The sequence below is a fragment of the Penicillium chrysogenum genome (assembly GCF_028827035.1).
Source record: "Penicillium chrysogenum strain IBT 35668 chromosome Unknown utg000005l_segment0_segment0, whole genome shotgun sequence".
Lineage (NCBI taxonomy): Eukaryota > Fungi > Ascomycota > Eurotiomycetes > Eurotiales > Aspergillaceae > Penicillium > Penicillium chrysogenum.
Window position 1 is genome coordinate 4,614,332 of NW_026622753.1, and position 18,083 is coordinate 4,632,414.

At 49.6% G+C, this 18,083-nt stretch overlaps 5 protein-coding genes across 5 annotated transcripts; 1 reads left to right on the forward strand and 4 right to left on the reverse strand.

Moving 5' to 3' along the window:
• Positions 1-222: 222 nt before the first annotated feature.
• N7489_010145 (uncharacterized protein) lies at positions 223-861 on the reverse strand (the record flags this gene model as incomplete). The annotated part of the gene is made up of 1 exon (XM_056715894.1): positions 223-861. The coding sequence occupies one exon, from the start codon at positions 859-861 to the stop codon at positions 223-225; it is 639 nt and encodes a 212-aa protein (XP_056563516.1).
• Positions 862-1,801: 940 nt separating this feature from the next.
• Positions 1,802-5,547, reverse strand: N7489_010146 (carbamoyl-phosphate synthase (glutamine-hydrolyzing) CPA2; the record flags this gene model as incomplete). The annotated part of the gene is made up of 3 exons (XM_056715895.1): positions 1,802-1,909; positions 1,970-5,025; positions 5,205-5,547. 3 exons carry the CDS (start codon positions 5,545-5,547, stop codon positions 1,802-1,804), a joined length of 3,507 nt encoding a protein of 1,168 aa, XP_056563517.1.
• Positions 5,548-7,247: 1,700 nt separating this feature from the next.
• On the reverse strand, positions 7,248-8,823 carry N7489_010147 (uncharacterized protein; the record flags this gene model as incomplete). Its single annotated transcript, XM_056715896.1, has 4 exons — positions 7,248-7,677; positions 7,737-8,002; positions 8,052-8,278; positions 8,331-8,823. The coding sequence occupies 4 exons, from the start codon at positions 8,821-8,823 to the stop codon at positions 7,248-7,250; spliced, it is 1,416 nt and encodes a 471-aa protein (XP_056563518.1).
• Positions 8,824-13,678: 4,855 nt separating this feature from the next.
• Positions 13,679-14,137, forward strand: N7489_010148 (uncharacterized protein; the record flags this gene model as incomplete). Its single annotated transcript, XM_056715897.1, has 2 exons — positions 13,679-14,060; positions 14,133-14,137. The coding sequence occupies 2 exons, from the start codon at positions 13,679-13,681 to the stop codon at positions 14,135-14,137; spliced, it is 387 nt and encodes a 128-aa protein (XP_056563519.1).
• A 1,580-nt stretch (positions 14,138-15,717) lies between these two features.
• On the reverse strand, positions 15,718-17,313 carry N7489_010149 (uncharacterized protein; the record flags this gene model as incomplete). Its single annotated transcript, XM_056715898.1, has 1 exon — positions 15,718-17,313. One exon carries the CDS (start codon positions 17,311-17,313, stop codon positions 15,718-15,720), a length of 1,596 nt encoding a protein of 531 aa, XP_056563520.1.
• Positions 17,314-18,083: the final 770 nt, after the last annotated feature.

Here is an 18,083-nt window from a genome sequence, read left to right on the forward strand (position 1 = left end):
CCCAGAGATGAGGGCAGAGAGAGAAAGATCAACAAATTTTCCAAAGCAGAAATTGATACTTGGTTAAGACTACGGAATTCGTATCCAAGAAAGCATCGAGTTTGAGACACTATTTGGATGAATTATTAGATGTACACATGGTATAGCTCATTCACAGTGCGTAGAAGAGACTCAAGTCCCAACCAACTAAACATCAGACATGAAAAGAACCAAACTGAAAACCTAGAGCATAGCCGCAAAAGCAGCAAGAGCAGCAGCAGCACCCACCGGTGCAGCAGTGATTAAAGGCTTCATGGCAGCCACAGCACCACCAGTAGAAGCAGTAGAAGCAGTAGGGGTGATCTTCACCGGCGAAGTCGAAGCCGTCGCATTAGCCTTGAAAGCATAGATGCCATCCGTGACGGTAAGAGGGTGATAGGTGACCAAATTCGACGGGACAGACTGCGTGCCAGAGGTGGATTCGGAAACGGTGAGATCATCCTGCATGGCAGTGTAATCAAGGCTCCAAGTGCAGACAGCCGATTCAGAAAGGCGTGTGAAACTGCATGACTCGACGGCGGTTAGGTGGCCCGTTGCACCGCCAGTAGTCACAGTTACTTGCATGGAGATGCTGAAAGTGGTGTCGCCCTGGACCATGGTGGCGGGATGGTTCAACGCGCATTTGTCTGCGCCTTCCATGCAGCCGATCTCATAGGTCGTGGCGTACTTGTCGATGCCGACAACTCGCCCTGCGGTGCTGGAGTAGGCGCCGATATTGACGCCTGAGTCATCGTCTCCAAAAAAGCTGATGGTTGTTGTGTCGGGCTCGTTGGCTGCGGCCAAAGCCGCTAGGGTAGAAACGAGGAACCCAGATAAGCGCATGCTTGCAAGGTTCGAGAGGGTGGGTGGGTTTCAGGGTCGTAGAAATGGGTGTGACTGGAGTTGGGCAGAAGGAAAGAGGTAAGGAGGCAGTGGGAAAACACAGAAGACTCTTATGTTGCCTCATAACTAGCGTGCCCAATGGGGGACCCCGACAAGGGTCATGGGGTTCCGGAAGCCAAGCATCGCTTGTATGCTAGCGCTATACTATAGCATACTAAAGACTCAAGCTTAGCGCTGACATGTAATTTGATTTAGGGCCCGTGTTGAAAAATCAAAGGCACGTTCGTGAAGACCTTCTACGGTTGTGACCTGTAAGCATCAGTCAAGACCTAAGTTATGTAGGTTGAAGTTAAGAGGAGTTAAAGGGAAAAATGAGAGGTCAGAAATTCCGATGGATGGAGGGGGGGCCGCAGAGATTGCTGTCATGCAACGGGCCCTTTAAAGTGGGACATCGACGTTCGTCTGATTGGCGCCCACAGGAGGCTCAAGTCCCTCATAGCCCCAACGGACGGATATTGTGGCCGAGCCGGAAATGAATAATACGGAGTACAGAGGAGAAGGATCTTAAAGGTCAAATTCGCATAAGATCAGGGGCATATGAGCACTACTGTGTCCGATCTTAATGCGCCGTTGAGTAGAGAGTAGAGACGAGGAACAATTCAACAATTCATAAGGAAAAGACAACATTCCAATCCGAGAGTACAATAATTAAAAAGGCCGAAAAGACAATGCACGCCATCTATCAACAAGATTGCCCTACTCAGTACACCGTACAGGAACTTTGGGTCCTGTCCTATATTGGAAATCATGACGGGAAGACCTGAGGTCATAGGGGATATCGAGGGGAAGAGAGAGATGTTGACTTCGTCTCACTCTTTGTTCGACATGGTGGGGCTTTTTTTTTCTCTTCTTCTGTCACTTTGTGCAAAGAAATAGAGATCTACAGCGCCTTGCCGCCGACGAAGTTGGACCAGGTGCGGACCTCGGAGGGGATTCCCTCACCACGGGGCAGCTTCTCGTTCATGCACTGAGCGAAGAGCTGGGCAGTCTGTAGAAAGGATCAGTTAGCAACCTGAATCGTGTATGGGCATCAGCACGTTAAACATACCTTAGGCTCCATGAAGAGGGGAACGCTGAAATCGACAGCGTTGCGACGCATGACATAGTCCTCATCAAGCTGAGTCTTGCCACGGGTCTTGGCAAGGTTGAAGCAGCCACGGATGTCGTACTTCTGGAACACCTCACGGAGAGCACGCTTGTCCTTCTTGGGGAACTCAATCAGCTGCACGGAGACGTTGTCTTTGGCGGTGGACTCGATGTGGGCCTTGACAGCGGGGTTGACGGCAAAGAACTTGTAACCAAGAGGGTTCAGGTAGTCGACAATCTTGGCCAGGTAGGGCTGGGAGACATCACCGCCGAGCAAGATACCCTCACCGGGCTCAGGCATGCGGAAGTTCATGGTGGACTGGAGGGAAGCCCAGTAGGCCTCGACCAGATCCTTACCGAAGCAAGCAATCTCACCAGTGGAGGACATCTCGACGCCCAGGAAGGGGTCGGCACCAGCCAGACGGGTCCAGGAGAACTGGGGAACCTTGGTGGCGAGGTAGTCACGCTCCACCTTCATGAGATCGACGGGCTCAGGGACATCACGGCCGACGAGTGCCTTGGTGGCGACGTCGATGAAGTTGGTACCCAGGACCTTGCTGACGAAGGGGAAAGAGCGGGAGGCACGGAGGTTGCACTCAATAACCTTGAGAGCGGGCTCGGCACCCTCCTGGTCGGCCTTGATGATCTGCATGTTGAAGGGACCAGTAATGTTCCAGGCCTTGGCGACCTTCTCGGCGATCTCCTTGACGCGGGCCATGATGGGCTCCTCGAGGTTGGCGGGGGGCAGGACGAGGGTGGCATCACCGGAGTGAACACCAGCGGGCTCGACGTGCTCGGAAACGGCGTGGACAAGCAGCTTACCGTTGGAAGCGACGGCATCCACATCGATCTCCTCGGCACCCTCGATGAACTTAGTGATGACGACGGGGTGGTCGGGGGAAACGGCAGAGGCGTTCAGGAGCTTCTCCTTAAGCTCATCGACACCGTAGATGACGTTCATGGCGGCACCGGACAGGACGTAACTGGGACGAACCAAGACGGGGTAACCAACAGCGTCGGCGAAGGCTTCGGCATCAGCGACGGAGGTCAGTTCCTTCCAGGCTGGCTGGTCGACACCGATGCTATCGAGGATAGAGGAGAACTTGTGACGGTCCTCGGCCTTGTCAATGTCCAGAGGGTCGGTACCCAGAATAGTAGCACCACCGCTCTCTTGCAGACGGAGGGCAATGTTCTGAGGCAGCTGACCACCGACAGAGACAACGACACCGCTAGCGGCCTCGAGCTCGTAGATATCCATGACACGCTCGTAGCTGAGCTCCTCGAAGTACAGCTTGTCAGCGGTATCGAAGTCAGTGGAGTAGGTCTCGGGGTTGTAGTTGATCATAACGGTCTTCTTGCCCATCTCGCGGAGGGAGAGAGTGGCGTTAACAGCGCACCAATCGAACTCAACGGAGCTACCAATACGGTACACACCGCTGCCCAGAATGATAGTTCCGTGGTCATCGAAGGTAACATCGTGGGAAGAGGCGTTGTAGGTGGTGTAGAGGTAGTTGGTGTCGGCAGGGAACTCGGCAGCAAGGGTGTCGATCTTCTTAACCCAGGGAGTGATACCGAAGGACTTACGGCGGGCACGGACATCATCCTCGGTAGATCCAACGAGGAGAGAGATCTGCTTATCAGAGAAACCGAGCTTCTTAGCCTTCATCAGGATCTCCTGCTTGAGGCCGAAGAGGCTGCCGATCTCCTTAAGTTCGTTGTTGCAGTCCACAATGTTCTGGATCTTGTACAAGAACCACTTGTCGATCTTTGTCAGTTCGTGGACCTTGTCAACTGAGTAGTTCTCGTGGAGCATAGCCTGTCCAACGGCCAACCAGCGGCGATCAGTGGGGTTACGGAGAGTCTCATCGAGGTCATCGAACTTATCACCCTGGAGACCAAGGTATTTAGGGTCAACCTGACGGATGGCCTTCTGGAGGGACTCCTCCCAGGTACGACCAATAGCCATAACCTCACCAACCGACTTCATGGCGGAGCCAATGTCACGGTTGACGTGCTGGAACTTGCTCAAATCCCAGCGGGGAATCTTGGTGACAATGTAGTCCAGACTGGGCTCGAAGTTGGCGGTGGTGGTTTTGGTAACGGCGTTAGGGAGCTCGGGGAGAGTGTGTCCCAGACCAATCTTAGCCGCGGTGTAAGCAAGTGGGTAACCGGTGGCCTTGGAAGCCAGAGCGGACGAACGCGAGAGACGAGCGTTGACCTCAATGACGCGGTAGTCGAGTCCATCGGGCTGCAGAGCGTACTGGACATTGCACTCGCCAACGACGCCCAAGTGACGGACAATCTTAATGGCAGCAGTGCGGAGCATATGGTACTCCTCATCAGACAGAGTCTGACTAGGAGCAACAACGATACTGTCACCGGTATGAATTCCGAGAGGGTCGAAGTTCTCCATGTTGCAAACGGTGATACAGTTGTTGTCAGCATCACGGACAACCTCGTACTCAACCTCCTTCCAGCCCTTGAGGGACTTCTCGACCAAGATCTGCGGGGAGAGGGATAGAGAGCGCGAGGACAAGTCACGGAGCTCATCGGGGTTGGAAGCGAAGCCAGAACCCAGACCACCAAGGGCGTAAGCAGACCGGACGATGATGGGGTAGCCAACCTCCTCGGCAGCCTTAAGAGCATCTTCGACAGTCTCGACGGCGGTCGATTCGGCAATAGGAATATCAATCTCGTTCAAGGCCTGGGCGAAGAGGTCACGGTCCTCACTGGTCTCCAGGGTCTTGATAGGAGTGCCAAGAACCTTGACACCGTAACGTTCGAAGGTGCCCATGCGGTTCATCTGCACACCCAGGTTCAGGGCGGTCTGACCACCGAAGGCGAGGAGAATACCATCGGGGCGCTCGCGCTCAATGACGTGGGTGACATATTCGGGGGTGACGGGGAGGTAGTAGACTTCGTCCGCAAGCTTGTGGTCGGTCTGGATGGTCGCAATGTTGGGGTTGACCAGGATCGAGTGTATGTTGGCTTCCTTGAGGGCTTTAAGAGCTTGAGAGCCTATTTGATCACACAGTTGAGAGATTAGTTTCCAGTCATTTGAACTGATGTTTAGGGGGCCATTTCTTGAGCTCTCTGTACTCTCCGCAAAAGCTTCCTGTGCGACCAGACCCCCGTCGGGGGACTGACGGGGCAATTCGATCGACGCGAAATTCCATCCCCGGATGGTTCCAACTTACCGGAATAATCGAATTCTCCAGCCTGTCCAATGCTCAGACCACCACTACCAATGACGAGGACCTTCTTGACATCGACGAGGTTGGTACCTGTCGATACCGCACCGCTAGCAAGGTAAGACTCAGCAGCAGGGGGCTTCTGAGCAGAAAGGCGGCTCAAGGTGCTGGAGAAAGAACGGAGCTGCTGAGACCGAGTCGTGGGGATCTTTTGCAGGCGTAGAGTCGAGGCCGTCGAACGGACGGACTGAGATGAGAATGCGCGCAGAGAGAGTGCCGGGCGGGTTTCAGCAATGCAGCGCTGGCGCAGCAGGGCGGCTGCCTGCCCACATCGAGCAGCAAGAACCATTGCGCACCGAAGGTAATGTTTCAATTGCTGAGGGATGTGTTGAGGATGAGTCTACGCTTTGCTGGGATTCTTTTTTTTTCCGGCTCGGAGTCGCTAATTGGCCCGCTCCCTTCACCGTATACGGCTCCACTTTTGAAGAACGAGGGAAAGCCGGGGGAGAATTGGGGGATTGTAGGTATATATACCTAATGTTGTAGGGAGATCTGAAAGATCTAATAATGAGTGTGAATAATTCAAAGAAGAGTGTCTGTTTCTGTATTTCCTGGTTTCCTCCTTTTTTTTTGCATATTATATAATTTCTTTTTCTTTTCCCAGTTGACAGCGATGAGTCAAAATCCCGGATGTGGAGACAGGGACCACTCGGCAAATCTCTTTTATGTATAAAATCCAATGTCCGGCATGTAAATAAGGCTAGGGAATTCTCTATTGTCATATTTATATTGTCATTCATATAGGGGTTATAGAGTGTATAGCAGACAATTATTGGGAGCTTCCAGCAAGAACATCATTTGTACCGGATAATACTGGCACTCGAGACCTTTCCCTTTCCGTTTTAGTGCTCACCTCTCGCCGCTTTTTGATCACAGAGTAAAACTGAGCACGTCCCTGAGTCCCCTGACTCCCGACCTCGGGAGGTCGATCACGAGCCATTACATAATCGAGGTTATCCGCCCAGGTGCTCACTGAGCATCACCTGATCATCCCCTAAGCACCCTGATCCACTCACTGATGATCATCTGAGCTCTCTGATTTGCTCACTGAGTGTAGGGATAAGCGCCCTAAGTAAGCTACATCAATAAAATGCGACACGCTAATCCTATCACGTGCAACGATTTCCATTTAGATTGCTTATCAGAAAAGGACTAGCACAGTCAACGTGACCGTTCGTGCTAGCGGTCTCGATCCTATCTAAGTAAAAAAGAACCTTACAGTGGGGCTATTCAATTGGTCTACCGTTTTCCCGTTCCAGCCTATGCTGCTGGGAATACCGCTCGGAATAATTCGCTTACTAGCCCGGCGATCCCCCAATCCGGTTTTAGGCTACTACTAGGGCGAGGGCGATTGGATAGGTTTCCTTGAAAATCTAGAATCCTTCCTATTCAGGTAACTAGAGAATTAGTGTTTAGTTAGTAGGTGACGATACTTAACCACGTCTCTCGCGAATGCACATATAAGCCAAAGGATTTCCTAGCCGTAAAACGGTACAGCTATTGCTAAGTAATCTGTAAGCCGAACCTTGACAAACCATCAATAGTAATACACCGATAAGCTCCTAGGAGCCCCACTAAGCTGAATTACCAGAGTCCTAAGGGCCCACAGCTATTTCGTTTGAATCCTAGGAACTCTAAATATCACTCCCCCTAGCACTTGTATCTACAGTGATGCCATTTCAAAAGGGATATATATCTAGTCACTTGCTCCGAGAACAATGGACTTCATCATTCCTCTACCTCCAAACTACTAACCAAAACAGAAATACTGCTTTTGAATTTACCACCGTGAGCTTAGCCTTCATTCCACTCGTTGTTCCGTATTGACTGACCGTACTCTATATTGTTATTTTTGTTTTCAAACTAACAATAACCATATAAGAAAGAGCAAGTGGAGGATTTAAATCCATGTTTCGTAAAAATACCTTTTTATAAAAAAAGCAAAACGAAGAAAACGAAGTAAAATAAAAACGGAAGCGAAGCAACCGATCATCCGCTATGGATGAACTGGGACATGCCGGTGACGCCAAAGATTGAAACTAGCTCAGGGTTGAGGGACGTCACTCGCACTCCACCGAGGTCGTCAATCGCCTCAAAGTCCACAAGGGTCACCTTCCCACTCATGCGGTCGTAGAGGATATTGTGCCTTCCGGAATCTAATAGCCGAATGGAGATTGACCGGAGAGTCTGAATGGCACTACTGCACTCATTGAACACATGGGCCTTCTCAGCAACCGGCAGACTGTTCCAGATACCAAATAGTTGTTCTCCAGGAACCTTCTCTAGAAGAAGGATCTTGCCTTCGGGGAACTGTGCCGAACAGATTATGTCACCGGAGAACACAAGGCGGGTGAAACGTTCGAAGCCACTTGGTCGAAGCTCGTGTAGTCTTTCGTACACTTCGAATTCATTAGAAGCGCTATGTTTTTAATGGTCTTGTCAGTATTCTAGGAGTCGCAGGTCATGGACAAGGCATACCTTTCACGGCGATCGTGAGACCAGCATTTCGCGATATAGCGGACGCCACCAGACTCCACCTCAAACACTGCCTTCTGGTGTCCCAACCGAGGGGATGACAGGAGCTCAACGCAATTCACAATATGGCTTGCGACCCCGTCGGAGCCAATGAGCATGGACTCTGTTGTAATGGGAAGGATGGGCGAGTCTGTAGAGTCGCCTAGCCTACTGCGGTACGCAGATGCTCGAGGGGAAGAGACAAAGCCGGGCTGTCGCGACGAGTGGAGCTGTTTTTTCTGATCAATATCTGCATACTCGATAGAACAGGAGACTTACAAGTCTTGTATCAATTCTTGTATCTTCCTCGTAGACGGGGTCTTGCGCGGCGATGGCTGCAAACCCAACGAAGCATTCTCTCAGAGAGGGATTGGTGGCGTCTTCGCTTATGGGCATCGATAAACGGAAGCAGAAATCATCTTCTCTCTTTATGAAAACTGTGGACTTGTATGTGGAGAGAAAAGAGTAACGCAATTTGAATCTCCTCATGTAAGCGACAGCTTGGCCTATGGTATTGTTAGAAAAGCGATTTACGCAAGCAGACTTTGAATGACGCACCGATAAAAGGTTCAAGGTATCTCCGCACGTCCAAATCAGACGTCACGGTTATCTCCTCGAGGTCGACAGTCCACCATGTCTTGAGTACCCCGGCCGCAATGAGCCTAGCTGGATTAGACCCAAGGATGGCCAAGGTGACACCAGGGATAATCAAGGGGTTCTGACGAATCGCCTGCATGTCTCCGAACTGCAATGGTAGATTTGACACGGACAAAGCTTTTGAGACAGCATCACATACATGTCGCGCAAACCGAGTAGTCAGCCCCAGCTCACTACCGACAAAGTATAAATCACCCTCGGGGGAATCTGTAACGCTGACGTCCCCGGTGAAAGTTATGGAGCTGCAAGCTTCCAGTGCCTGTTGTTGGAAATCGGGCCAGACACGCATATAACTTGCACACAGTCTTTCACGCGAAACCGAGGGCTCAGTGGTTCCCCCAAGTTGTGTCAGAGTGGGAAGCCGTCTCGCCAGAAGGGTCCGGGGATTTTCCATGGTTAATGAGAATTTATCACGTTCTCTGTTGATTTGTGCGGTGAAGAAGAGATTCAAAAGGGATCACGAGCTGAGGTAGAGGATGAAAGGGATCAAAGTAGGCTGCACCATGAGATTCCCTACTAATGGTAAAGTGAGTCCTGTTGATAGGGCAGGAGGTTTGGGAACTCCATTCCCACTGGTCGATTGTGATCTCGGGCCTTTTTGTATGGAGACTAACTCCGATAGCTACATTGGCCTCCTGTCTTTCTGGATCTATCCAGTACTGAGCATCACGGCAGAGCTTGGTGTAAGTCTCCGAATTGGCGACCTCCAAAATAACCGCGGGTCTCCTAGAAGCTTTTCAGGGGGGTCTTCGTGAACCCTACCCCCCATCTGCCTGCTTAAAATCTGCAATTCCGTGTGAATCGAAAGGACAGAAGAGTGATAGATGAAACAGTGATGGATGGAACAGCGGTGGATGAAAGAAGAAAGGACCTCGGGAAGCAACCAAGAAAGTCATTTGCTACTAAGCCTATTTAGGAAATATGGATTCGCTTTGAACAAAGAAAGTCTGATAGAGATGCTACGATGAAATGTAGTATGCTCTGGAAAATGGGATAGTTGCGTGGAGAAAGGAAGAAACCATCTAGAGATGAGCTAGCTAATGTGTGTAGGAGCAAGTGAGTCACATCTCCAACACCCCCACGACAAAACACATACTAGCCTCCATAGTGAAAACAACCCTTGATAAAAACGTAAAAACAAAAGCTTCACAAGCACAGATTGAAAACCCCCCATTTTGTAAGCAGACCAGAATTAATCCTTCTGATAGACATAGAGTCCGATATGTGCAATCCACCTTCGAAATATTATTTTTGTAAGCGGTTTCGTCATCAACGGATACCATCCGCTGCCATTTCTGCTGTAGGGATTTTAACAAAACACACCGAGCCAGCAGCGACTTCTTCTCTGAGTCGTTGAAACCTAATGGCGGTATGCTTCGTCGCGGCATGGAATTCAGGATTTGAAGCCAATGCAATGGCTCCATTGTTGTCAGCATACATTGGAATAGGCTTTTTGAGAAAATCTTCGATGCCGATTTCAACAAGCAGCTATGTTAGCCAAAGAGCTTCTTGTACAGCCAGTGCTTCAGCAATGTATTCACTCTCCATTGTAGAGAGAGCAACACAGGGTTGCTTCTTGCTAGTCTATGAGATTGGCCCACCAGCCATTTTGAACACAAAGCCGGAAGTGGATAGTCCTTTCTCACTATGGGGACCAGCCCAGTCTGCGTCACAGTAACCGCAGAGAGCAGGGTCTTCCTGTGGAGAGAACGAGATTGAAAGGTTTTTAGAACCAGCAAGGTATCTGAATACTCTCTTCAATGCCTGGAAGTGCATTTCTCCCGAAGGTGACAAAACTAGCAGATCGTCCACATACACCATGACGTACAGACTGTTATCTGTATGAAGACTGTCATGTCCATGCTTATGAAGGTTCTCATCTTTCTTGATGAAGATGGAATGATCTGCCTGTGTACGATAGAATCCCATTGAGACAAGAACGTCGTGTAACAACCGATACCACTCACGCGGACTTTGCTTTAGTCCGTAGATAGACTTCTTAAGCCAATGCAGCCTCCAGGGCTGGATGTTCTTCTTCCAGTCCCTCAGGCAATCCAATCTCGATCGGTTCTTCCAATTCTGCATAGAGGAATGCTGTCATAATGTCAACATGATGCAGAAACCAGCCTTTTGCTGCAGCGATAGAGTGAAGATTTTAAAAGACATTGGCTTTGCGACAATAGCATAGACTTCATGAAAATCGAGGAGCTGATCTTGGTGTTTAAATGTCATGAATCTGTTCTTCGTCCAGGTGCCGATATCATCTATGTCGAGAGCTGACATCGAGATAAGACTTTTCAATTCAGGGGCTAGCCAGACCTTTTTCAATGTGAGCGAAGGAAGACTTTCGGTCTGATCCTGATTAAACAGTTTCAAGACCACGTCTCCGTAACCCTCGGTGTAAAACACATCTCCGGTGGCTGTAGACACTGGCAAAATGCGTTGTCTAAAGTTGACGAAGACAGAGCGGTGCGGCGTCATATATATACTAGTGCCAGAATCGATCATCCATCTGACAGTATCACCGCCGGCATCGGCCATCTAGCCTTCTTGAGATCACATGAACCCCCCTAGGAATGTCAGTTTGGGTTTTGGTCTGGAAGATCGTATTGGTAAATAGATTGTTGTACCGTAGCAGCGGATCTCCGGAGGAAGGGCCTTGCTGAGGGGGAGGGGGAGGGCAAACCGCATTAGCCTGAGGTCTCTGCTGCTGCGGGGGGGGTAGAGATCACCCGCCCCTGACTATCAATATGACCTATGATTTGTCCTGGCTGCGGGACAGCGACCTGCTGCGGCTGGAAATTGAATTGAGAAGCAGTCTGCTGTGTAGGCTGCTGCTGCTGAGGTTGCTGCTGATGGATCGCATTAGCAGATCCACGCTTTTGCAGGTGGCAATTCCGGGTATAATGATTCCCGAGAGCATTGTGTAGCTTGCACCAAATTGCGTCCTTCTCATATTCCGGCTTTTGCTTCTTGTCCTTCTTGTTGTTGGAGGACGAAGACTGCTTGTCATTGGAGGACTTTTCATTCTTCTTGCTATCCTTCTTGTTAGAATTGGTATTCGAACTGGAAGCTGCTGAGTCCTTTGTTGACGTCGTATTCGCTGAGTGGTTGAATGAGGTAGGATTGTGATTCGCGATTCGGTTCGAACCCTCAGTTATCGTGAAATCATAGTAAACACCAACCGTTGTAGCCGGGGAAGCGTAAGGTCCCGGCAATCTATAATACTGTTGTCTATAGCTATATCTACCGCAGCGCCCGGTTGGGAGCTGGGCGCGTATAACTGGGGAGGACGGTGAAGGCAGTCCTAGTAGGTAGGCGAGCGGGCGTCGGCGGAGGGTTTAGACCGTAGTCCGACTAAGGGGTGTTGGCCGAGGAAATATTAGGTCGCACCTTAGGCTGCGGCGTGTACTACAGCGTGGGGCGGACCTCGGGTTGCGGGGTATAGTGAGCAGTAGTAGCAGAATTTTAGTCTGCAGGTTTTTGTTTAGAAGGTGCGTCGGTGACGGTGTTTGGGTGGTGCGAACCTAGCTATACGTACTCGGAGGCGGGCCGGTTGTCTATAAAAGGGGAGATTCGCATGCAAGGATGCCGACGAATCTATTGAAGAGTTTCTTGAGTTAAATCCTTTTCCGTTTCAATTCCTAGGGAATTGATAAGTGAAGTTGAGTCGCGAAACGCTGACCAAACAGGTTTGCGTATAGATGCTTTGGAGATAAGAGGTCTGGGAGAGAAGAGAAGAAGAGAATTAATTCACAACGTTCAAGATATTGTAAATTGTTGAAAGCGCGTAGCTTCGAAAAAAAAGAAAGAAAGAAAGAAGAAAAGAAGGTCCCAAGATGCTTTTTTAAACCGACGAACGAATTCCTGCGGATTGCTGTTGTTCTTGTATTGGATATTATCAAGAACCTCAAAGCGCTTGAAGTTTCCCTGCCATGATGACGATCTATATTCGGCACGCAGAAGCTTGAAAGCCTCTCGGGTGTTCTCCACATTCTGGATATAGGAGGCAGGAATAGTATCGAGGGTGCTGAAGATCAAGTTACAACACAGTGTGTTCACGTAATCCCACTTGTCAAGAATAACCTGACGCTTTTCCAGAATCTCCTTGTTCTTGAGCTTCTGTTCTTTAACAAGTTCCCTGACTACGGCGTCAGAGATAGTAACATTGGGGTCACTAGATGAACTAGCGGCCCTGTGCAGAGAAAGCTCATGCACAACCTCGACAGACTTATCAAAAAGATCCGGGGAGACGGGTTTCTATGCAATTCCCTAGATTATCTCGATGTAAATCTCCTTATTTTCTTTCAGCGCCATATACAGACGATGCTGCCATTGGGCGAAATTGGATTCCCCTTCGAGTTTGGGGACGATCTTGGAGATATTAGACTCCGTTTGGTGGTCGAAATCATAAATGGACGATATTGTGACGTCCGCTATGGAAAAGTATGACGGTCGAGACGGGTCGAACAGTCAAGAAATTGTGAGGACGACGGTCGAGAAGCAACGGTCTCGAACGGTCAGAGGGAGGATCTGGATCGAACGAACGGTCTGATGGCGGTCGGCGTAAAATGATCCGAACGGCCTTTTTGACGGTCGTAATTGATGCAGGAGAATGCAAATGGATGAACTCTAGATATAGACGAATGACGAGCTCTGATTGGTCGAATCAGAAATACTCGGGAAGTGGGGTAGGATCGGAGACCCCGATCCGAAAAACTCTGTCGTGGGCCCACACAGAGGCTTGGCGCAACGCAGTACGCCGGGGAGGTAAAATGGGGATTTGAATCTTGCGACAATTAGACAGAGGCTTCGAAGACAGGCGCTCATAACCTGATAGAGATGCTACGGCGAAATGTAGTATGCTCTGGAAAATAGGATAGTTGCGTGGAGAAAGGAAAAAAACGATGGGCTAGCTAATTAATGTGTGATATCCAACAAAGTCATTTGATACTAAGCCTTTTAGGAAGTATGGATTAGGCTTGAACAAAGACTGAACAAAGAAAGGTACCTATTTGCTATCATCCCAACTATTGAACCTCTTATATTTCATCGCTCTATATTCCTCTCTTCCACTATATACTTTCTCATCAGTATACTTTTCATCGTTTCGTATTTATCTCTACAATACTATACCTTCTCAAATTCTACCACGTGATGAGCAGAAAACATGCTCCCTCTGTATGGCATTCATCCATTTCCTTAGCAGCTGGTTAAGTGGCTAACCTGGGATTTACTTAGACGTGACAATGGCCCAGCCAATTTGTCCTTTGGGGCACCCGTCGAGCTTGTCGCAGTCCCATCGGGGAGAAGAAAGGCCACCCGGAGAATGGGCCAAACACGTCAAGAAGCTCAATTACACCGTGGCGAAGCAAGGGATCGCCCTGAAGACCGAGACTCTAGTGACCCTCGACAAAATGGAGGCCAAGCGGCAGCTCCTGGTGCGGAACAACAGAGCGTACCTGCCTAGCTCTCTTGAACACAACATTGGCGAGAACGCCAAGAAGGTCGAATGTGCCCTCGGTTACATTGTTGGGGACATCTCAAGCTCACCCTGCATGTGTTGCGAGCGCGGGATGGGCCCGTTCCCGCATTGTGTTCGGGTTTTCGACTGCGAGAATTTGACGGCCTGTACGAACTGTCACTGGTAGTGCTCCAAAATTGAGGTCAGCAGCAATGCTATCCACGAACTAACCATCACAGTATAAACGACCCTGTGGGGGCTAATCCCTTCTGGGTATAGTCTGCGGTGGGCTGAGTGCATCAGTGTCGCTCACTGATTGGACACTGAGCATCACTGAATAATCAGGGAGCATCCAATGAGCACTCACTGAGCACTCACTGAGCATCAGTCATTCTGCACGTGACTGAACTGAGCATGATCACTGATCTGAGTCCGTGCTGACATCTACTCAGTGAGCCTGAGCCTGAGCACCCTCATAAAAGCGGCGGCAGATCAAATAGGAAAGCCCCACACATACATATCACACGATGATCTTCCTGTGGACAATGCCGATGCCGGACCCCAACTCTAACTCTTATCTCTTGACTTCAAGTTATGATTTTACACCACAACCCTAATTGTCGACAAATTGCCTACCGAAATCGGCTACGGCGAACCTTAGACGCCGATTTAGCTCCCTTTCTACTAGTTACCCAAAGTCTTAGTTATTCCATACGATGTATCTATGATCCCTGAGCAGTGCTCGTTGCTCAGTGAGCACATGGGCACCCACGGCTGCTTAGTGATCCGCTCACCCTTCCAAGGTTGCATGGTTCGCTCAATATTATTGTGGTAAAGTATTAGTTGACCTTTGTGGCCATGATTTTACATGGTCCGTTGTTAGCCGCTTGTGGGGTCCCAGATAGTATCTGTGGAGTACCTCTCAGGGCCAGTACTGAAGGCGTCGATATCTGAAGCTAGGTGGGCATAGAGATTCACTACATAGATTGTGATGATATCTACGTTGGCCCCACTGGCGCGCCTAAGATATTGTTTATTGTAGTAGACATGGTGGATTCCAAAGGTTGAATATGTCGTCGGCCGAGATTGAAAGATAAGGCAGACTATATATAAAGGGGGACCTTGTCAAAGCTGGTCTCTAGAACGATACGATTGAATAGTTACGAAGAGGGATGGGATGGCGCACTAGTAAATAATATATAGAGGAGACCCTATCATCTGGGCTTATAAGAGTCATCGGAAGGGAGGGACACTTGTTTCTACTAGTGGCAGGTCTTTTAGAACCTTGGGAAACAGGAGCCTCATCCATGGATCCATCCATGCATATTGGGTATGTGGCCCATCACAAGCTTCCAAACATGTATCTTCCGCTTTTTACTTCAACCTGACAAGGAATATACACATGACCCTTGGAATGGGCTATACCCCGTAACCATTCACGAATTTTTAAATTTTTGAAAATCAACACGGCAGTCAAATAGACCATCCTGTGGCCTGAAACCAGGCAGGTACCAGAAGGATCTTAGCGTTTTGCTTTCTTGCGGCTCTAACTAGCTCTACTCGGTGCCGTATCTATTATTCACCTTTGGACAGTAATACTGCATTTCTTTTATAGTAATTGACCTTCACTGTCTACATGTTGGTCCCTCGCGGGCTCTTCCATGCCAACACAGCAGCGTTTTCTTCTTCATCATCCTGATAAGTTATATATTTAGCAACCTCTACACCAAAATACCAACGCACCTGGTTGGATCAAACTGAAATGGACGGATAGAATATGTTATATATTAGAAATAACTATTATAATGCCTACAACGCAATGAATTATTCTACAACCCCCACTCTCCCATTCAGACGAGACCAAGGACCACTCGGTTGTTTCTGAATCCGAGACCCACCGCCCCTCGACATCCCCTTCGCGGAGCGAGTGTCGGAGGCCCATGAATCCGACACATCTCGGCTTTCCTGACTCTCCAGCATGACCTCATCGAGGTCCTGGTTGAGCGTTTTACAAACATCAGCCAGGGTCTGCCGGGCGTCCTGCGCAACCTCAGTACCCAATGCGATCTTTTGTTGAACAAAGTCTCGTCCATTGGCAGCTGCAGCATTAGAAGCAAATGCCCATGCTTCAGCCAGAGCAACAACCTCATCCGGGGTCTGATCGGAGGTCTGGGTCTGGATCCGCGAGTTAAGAGCAGCAGCCGCATGATTAAAGCGCGGCTGGCGGGCGGGAGTGGGGTATTCGGGGAGTAGGTGGGATTCGTCGCTTAAACGATTGAGAGCGCGGAGGGTCGTGGACTTTTCCTTTGAGAGTAAGCCGGATAAATATGATTTCTGGAGAGCCAGCGACTTTTCACTCTTAAGTAGCGGAACCAGATTTTCGTTTGTGTACGACAGAACGTCGATTGGGTTGGGTGGTGGCATTTCGGCTATGGCAAGTTCGTTTTTGTTGGTTGGTCGTGAGGGAGGCTTCTGGGCCACATTAACTGGCTGACAAGCTCTGGACGCTGCGTCGAGGAGATCTCGCCGGGCTCGCAGATATGTGGCATATTGCTCCGTAATTTGTATCTTGCGATGCTCTAGCTCCCGCTGGGCCTCTTCAATTTCATCGGGAGGAAGTTCTTGGAGAAGACTCTCATCCGGATCCTCTTGACCAACTAGCCGTTCCTCCACCCATTGTACTAGCTCATCCCGGGTTGTTTGTAATGCTTTTGCTTTAGCGCCTGAAGTCTCAGCTCGGGGATCATGCTGTGCCTTGGCTTTCTCAAACAATTGCTTTTGCCGGTCCAATTGAGTTCTCGCAGAAATAACTGCTCTCTCGAGACTATGCACTAGACCATCCAAGTCCGTTTCAGAGCTATCGCGGCCCGCCTCTGCATCTACCTCCGGCAACAGCATTTGCTCCCCATCATTGCCAACGTCCACCAAGCTGCCCGTATCGCGCGTTTTAATTTCCTCAAGATAATTCTGAAACACCTGCAGCTTGGTATGGCGGCGTCGCTCGCGTAGGAGGGCAAGGTATTCACGAAGCTCGGTGCCGGGTTCTTGCAGATCAGCGTCGTCAGAAGGGCGGTTCGGGGACGTCCTCTGGCGCCTTAACGAGGCGACGTTCTCGGACGCCAACGCGAACTCTTTGCGAGCCGCAATATTGGCCGCCAATGCCTTCAGATAATCCTTTCTCAGCCCAGAGAGGTCGGTAGGGATACGTTTGACATCAGTAACAGCATCGGTCGAGACACACAGGGAGAGGTGGGATTGAGCATGATCGCTTGACTGATCGTCGAATTCGATAAACGAGCGCAGATAAGACGTCAGTGCCTGGCGAATTTGAAGGGTTTCCTGGCGCGACTTGACGTAAGGAGCGAGCGGTTTCAGAGCGGGTGGAATGTGGGTAGCGTCAGGGGAGTTGGGTCGGGCCATGGTTTCATTGGGCGGGGGGCAGTGCTATGCAAGCTTAGATATCGGGAGAGACAAGCTGAGACCTTGACAGGTCTTGGAAGGCTTCACTGCCACTATGGACAGGGATATTGTTGAGGTCGAACTGGTTAGCTCTTCTAAGGTTTCGTGGATAGCTTATGTAACATGCAGATCATCCATCCCCCCGGGGCCAGTCCTGAAGTGGAGCTTCCCAGGTTGTTAGGGAAGTCAAGCATCTACCTAGGTATGATATCTTGAGTATGACGTTCTCTTGGGGGCTTATAGGCGGAAGACGCCGATCAACAATAAATTGAGTCTATTATTGCCCCAATTTACTAGATAGCTTCCATTGAGACATCCAATATGCCTCAAAAGGGGCCTGAGCACCATGTCTACTCCGTACCATCTCCGTTCACTTGTATACGAACTAATTGTATGTAGATTAACAGAGATATTCACGGATTATACCATTACAGCTACCAAATAGTCACTTTAGTATGTCAGCCTTTCCATAACTAGGTAAATAGTGTAGGTGTTCCTACAACATATGCCTGGAATGTCACTATTATCTCTAGAGCTACGATGTACATGTACAATAGATGCAGATTACGTGCACGGTCCAATAAAAAGCGACAAAGGACAAAACATCTCACGGCAAGAGAGAAGCCCAATTTTCTTTTTGGATTTCTCTCTTGCCTTTTCTCAATCCCCTTCCCGAAAGGAGTAAGGCCTTTGAACATCCCCCCCGACATAACTGGTATGTTTCAAGAATC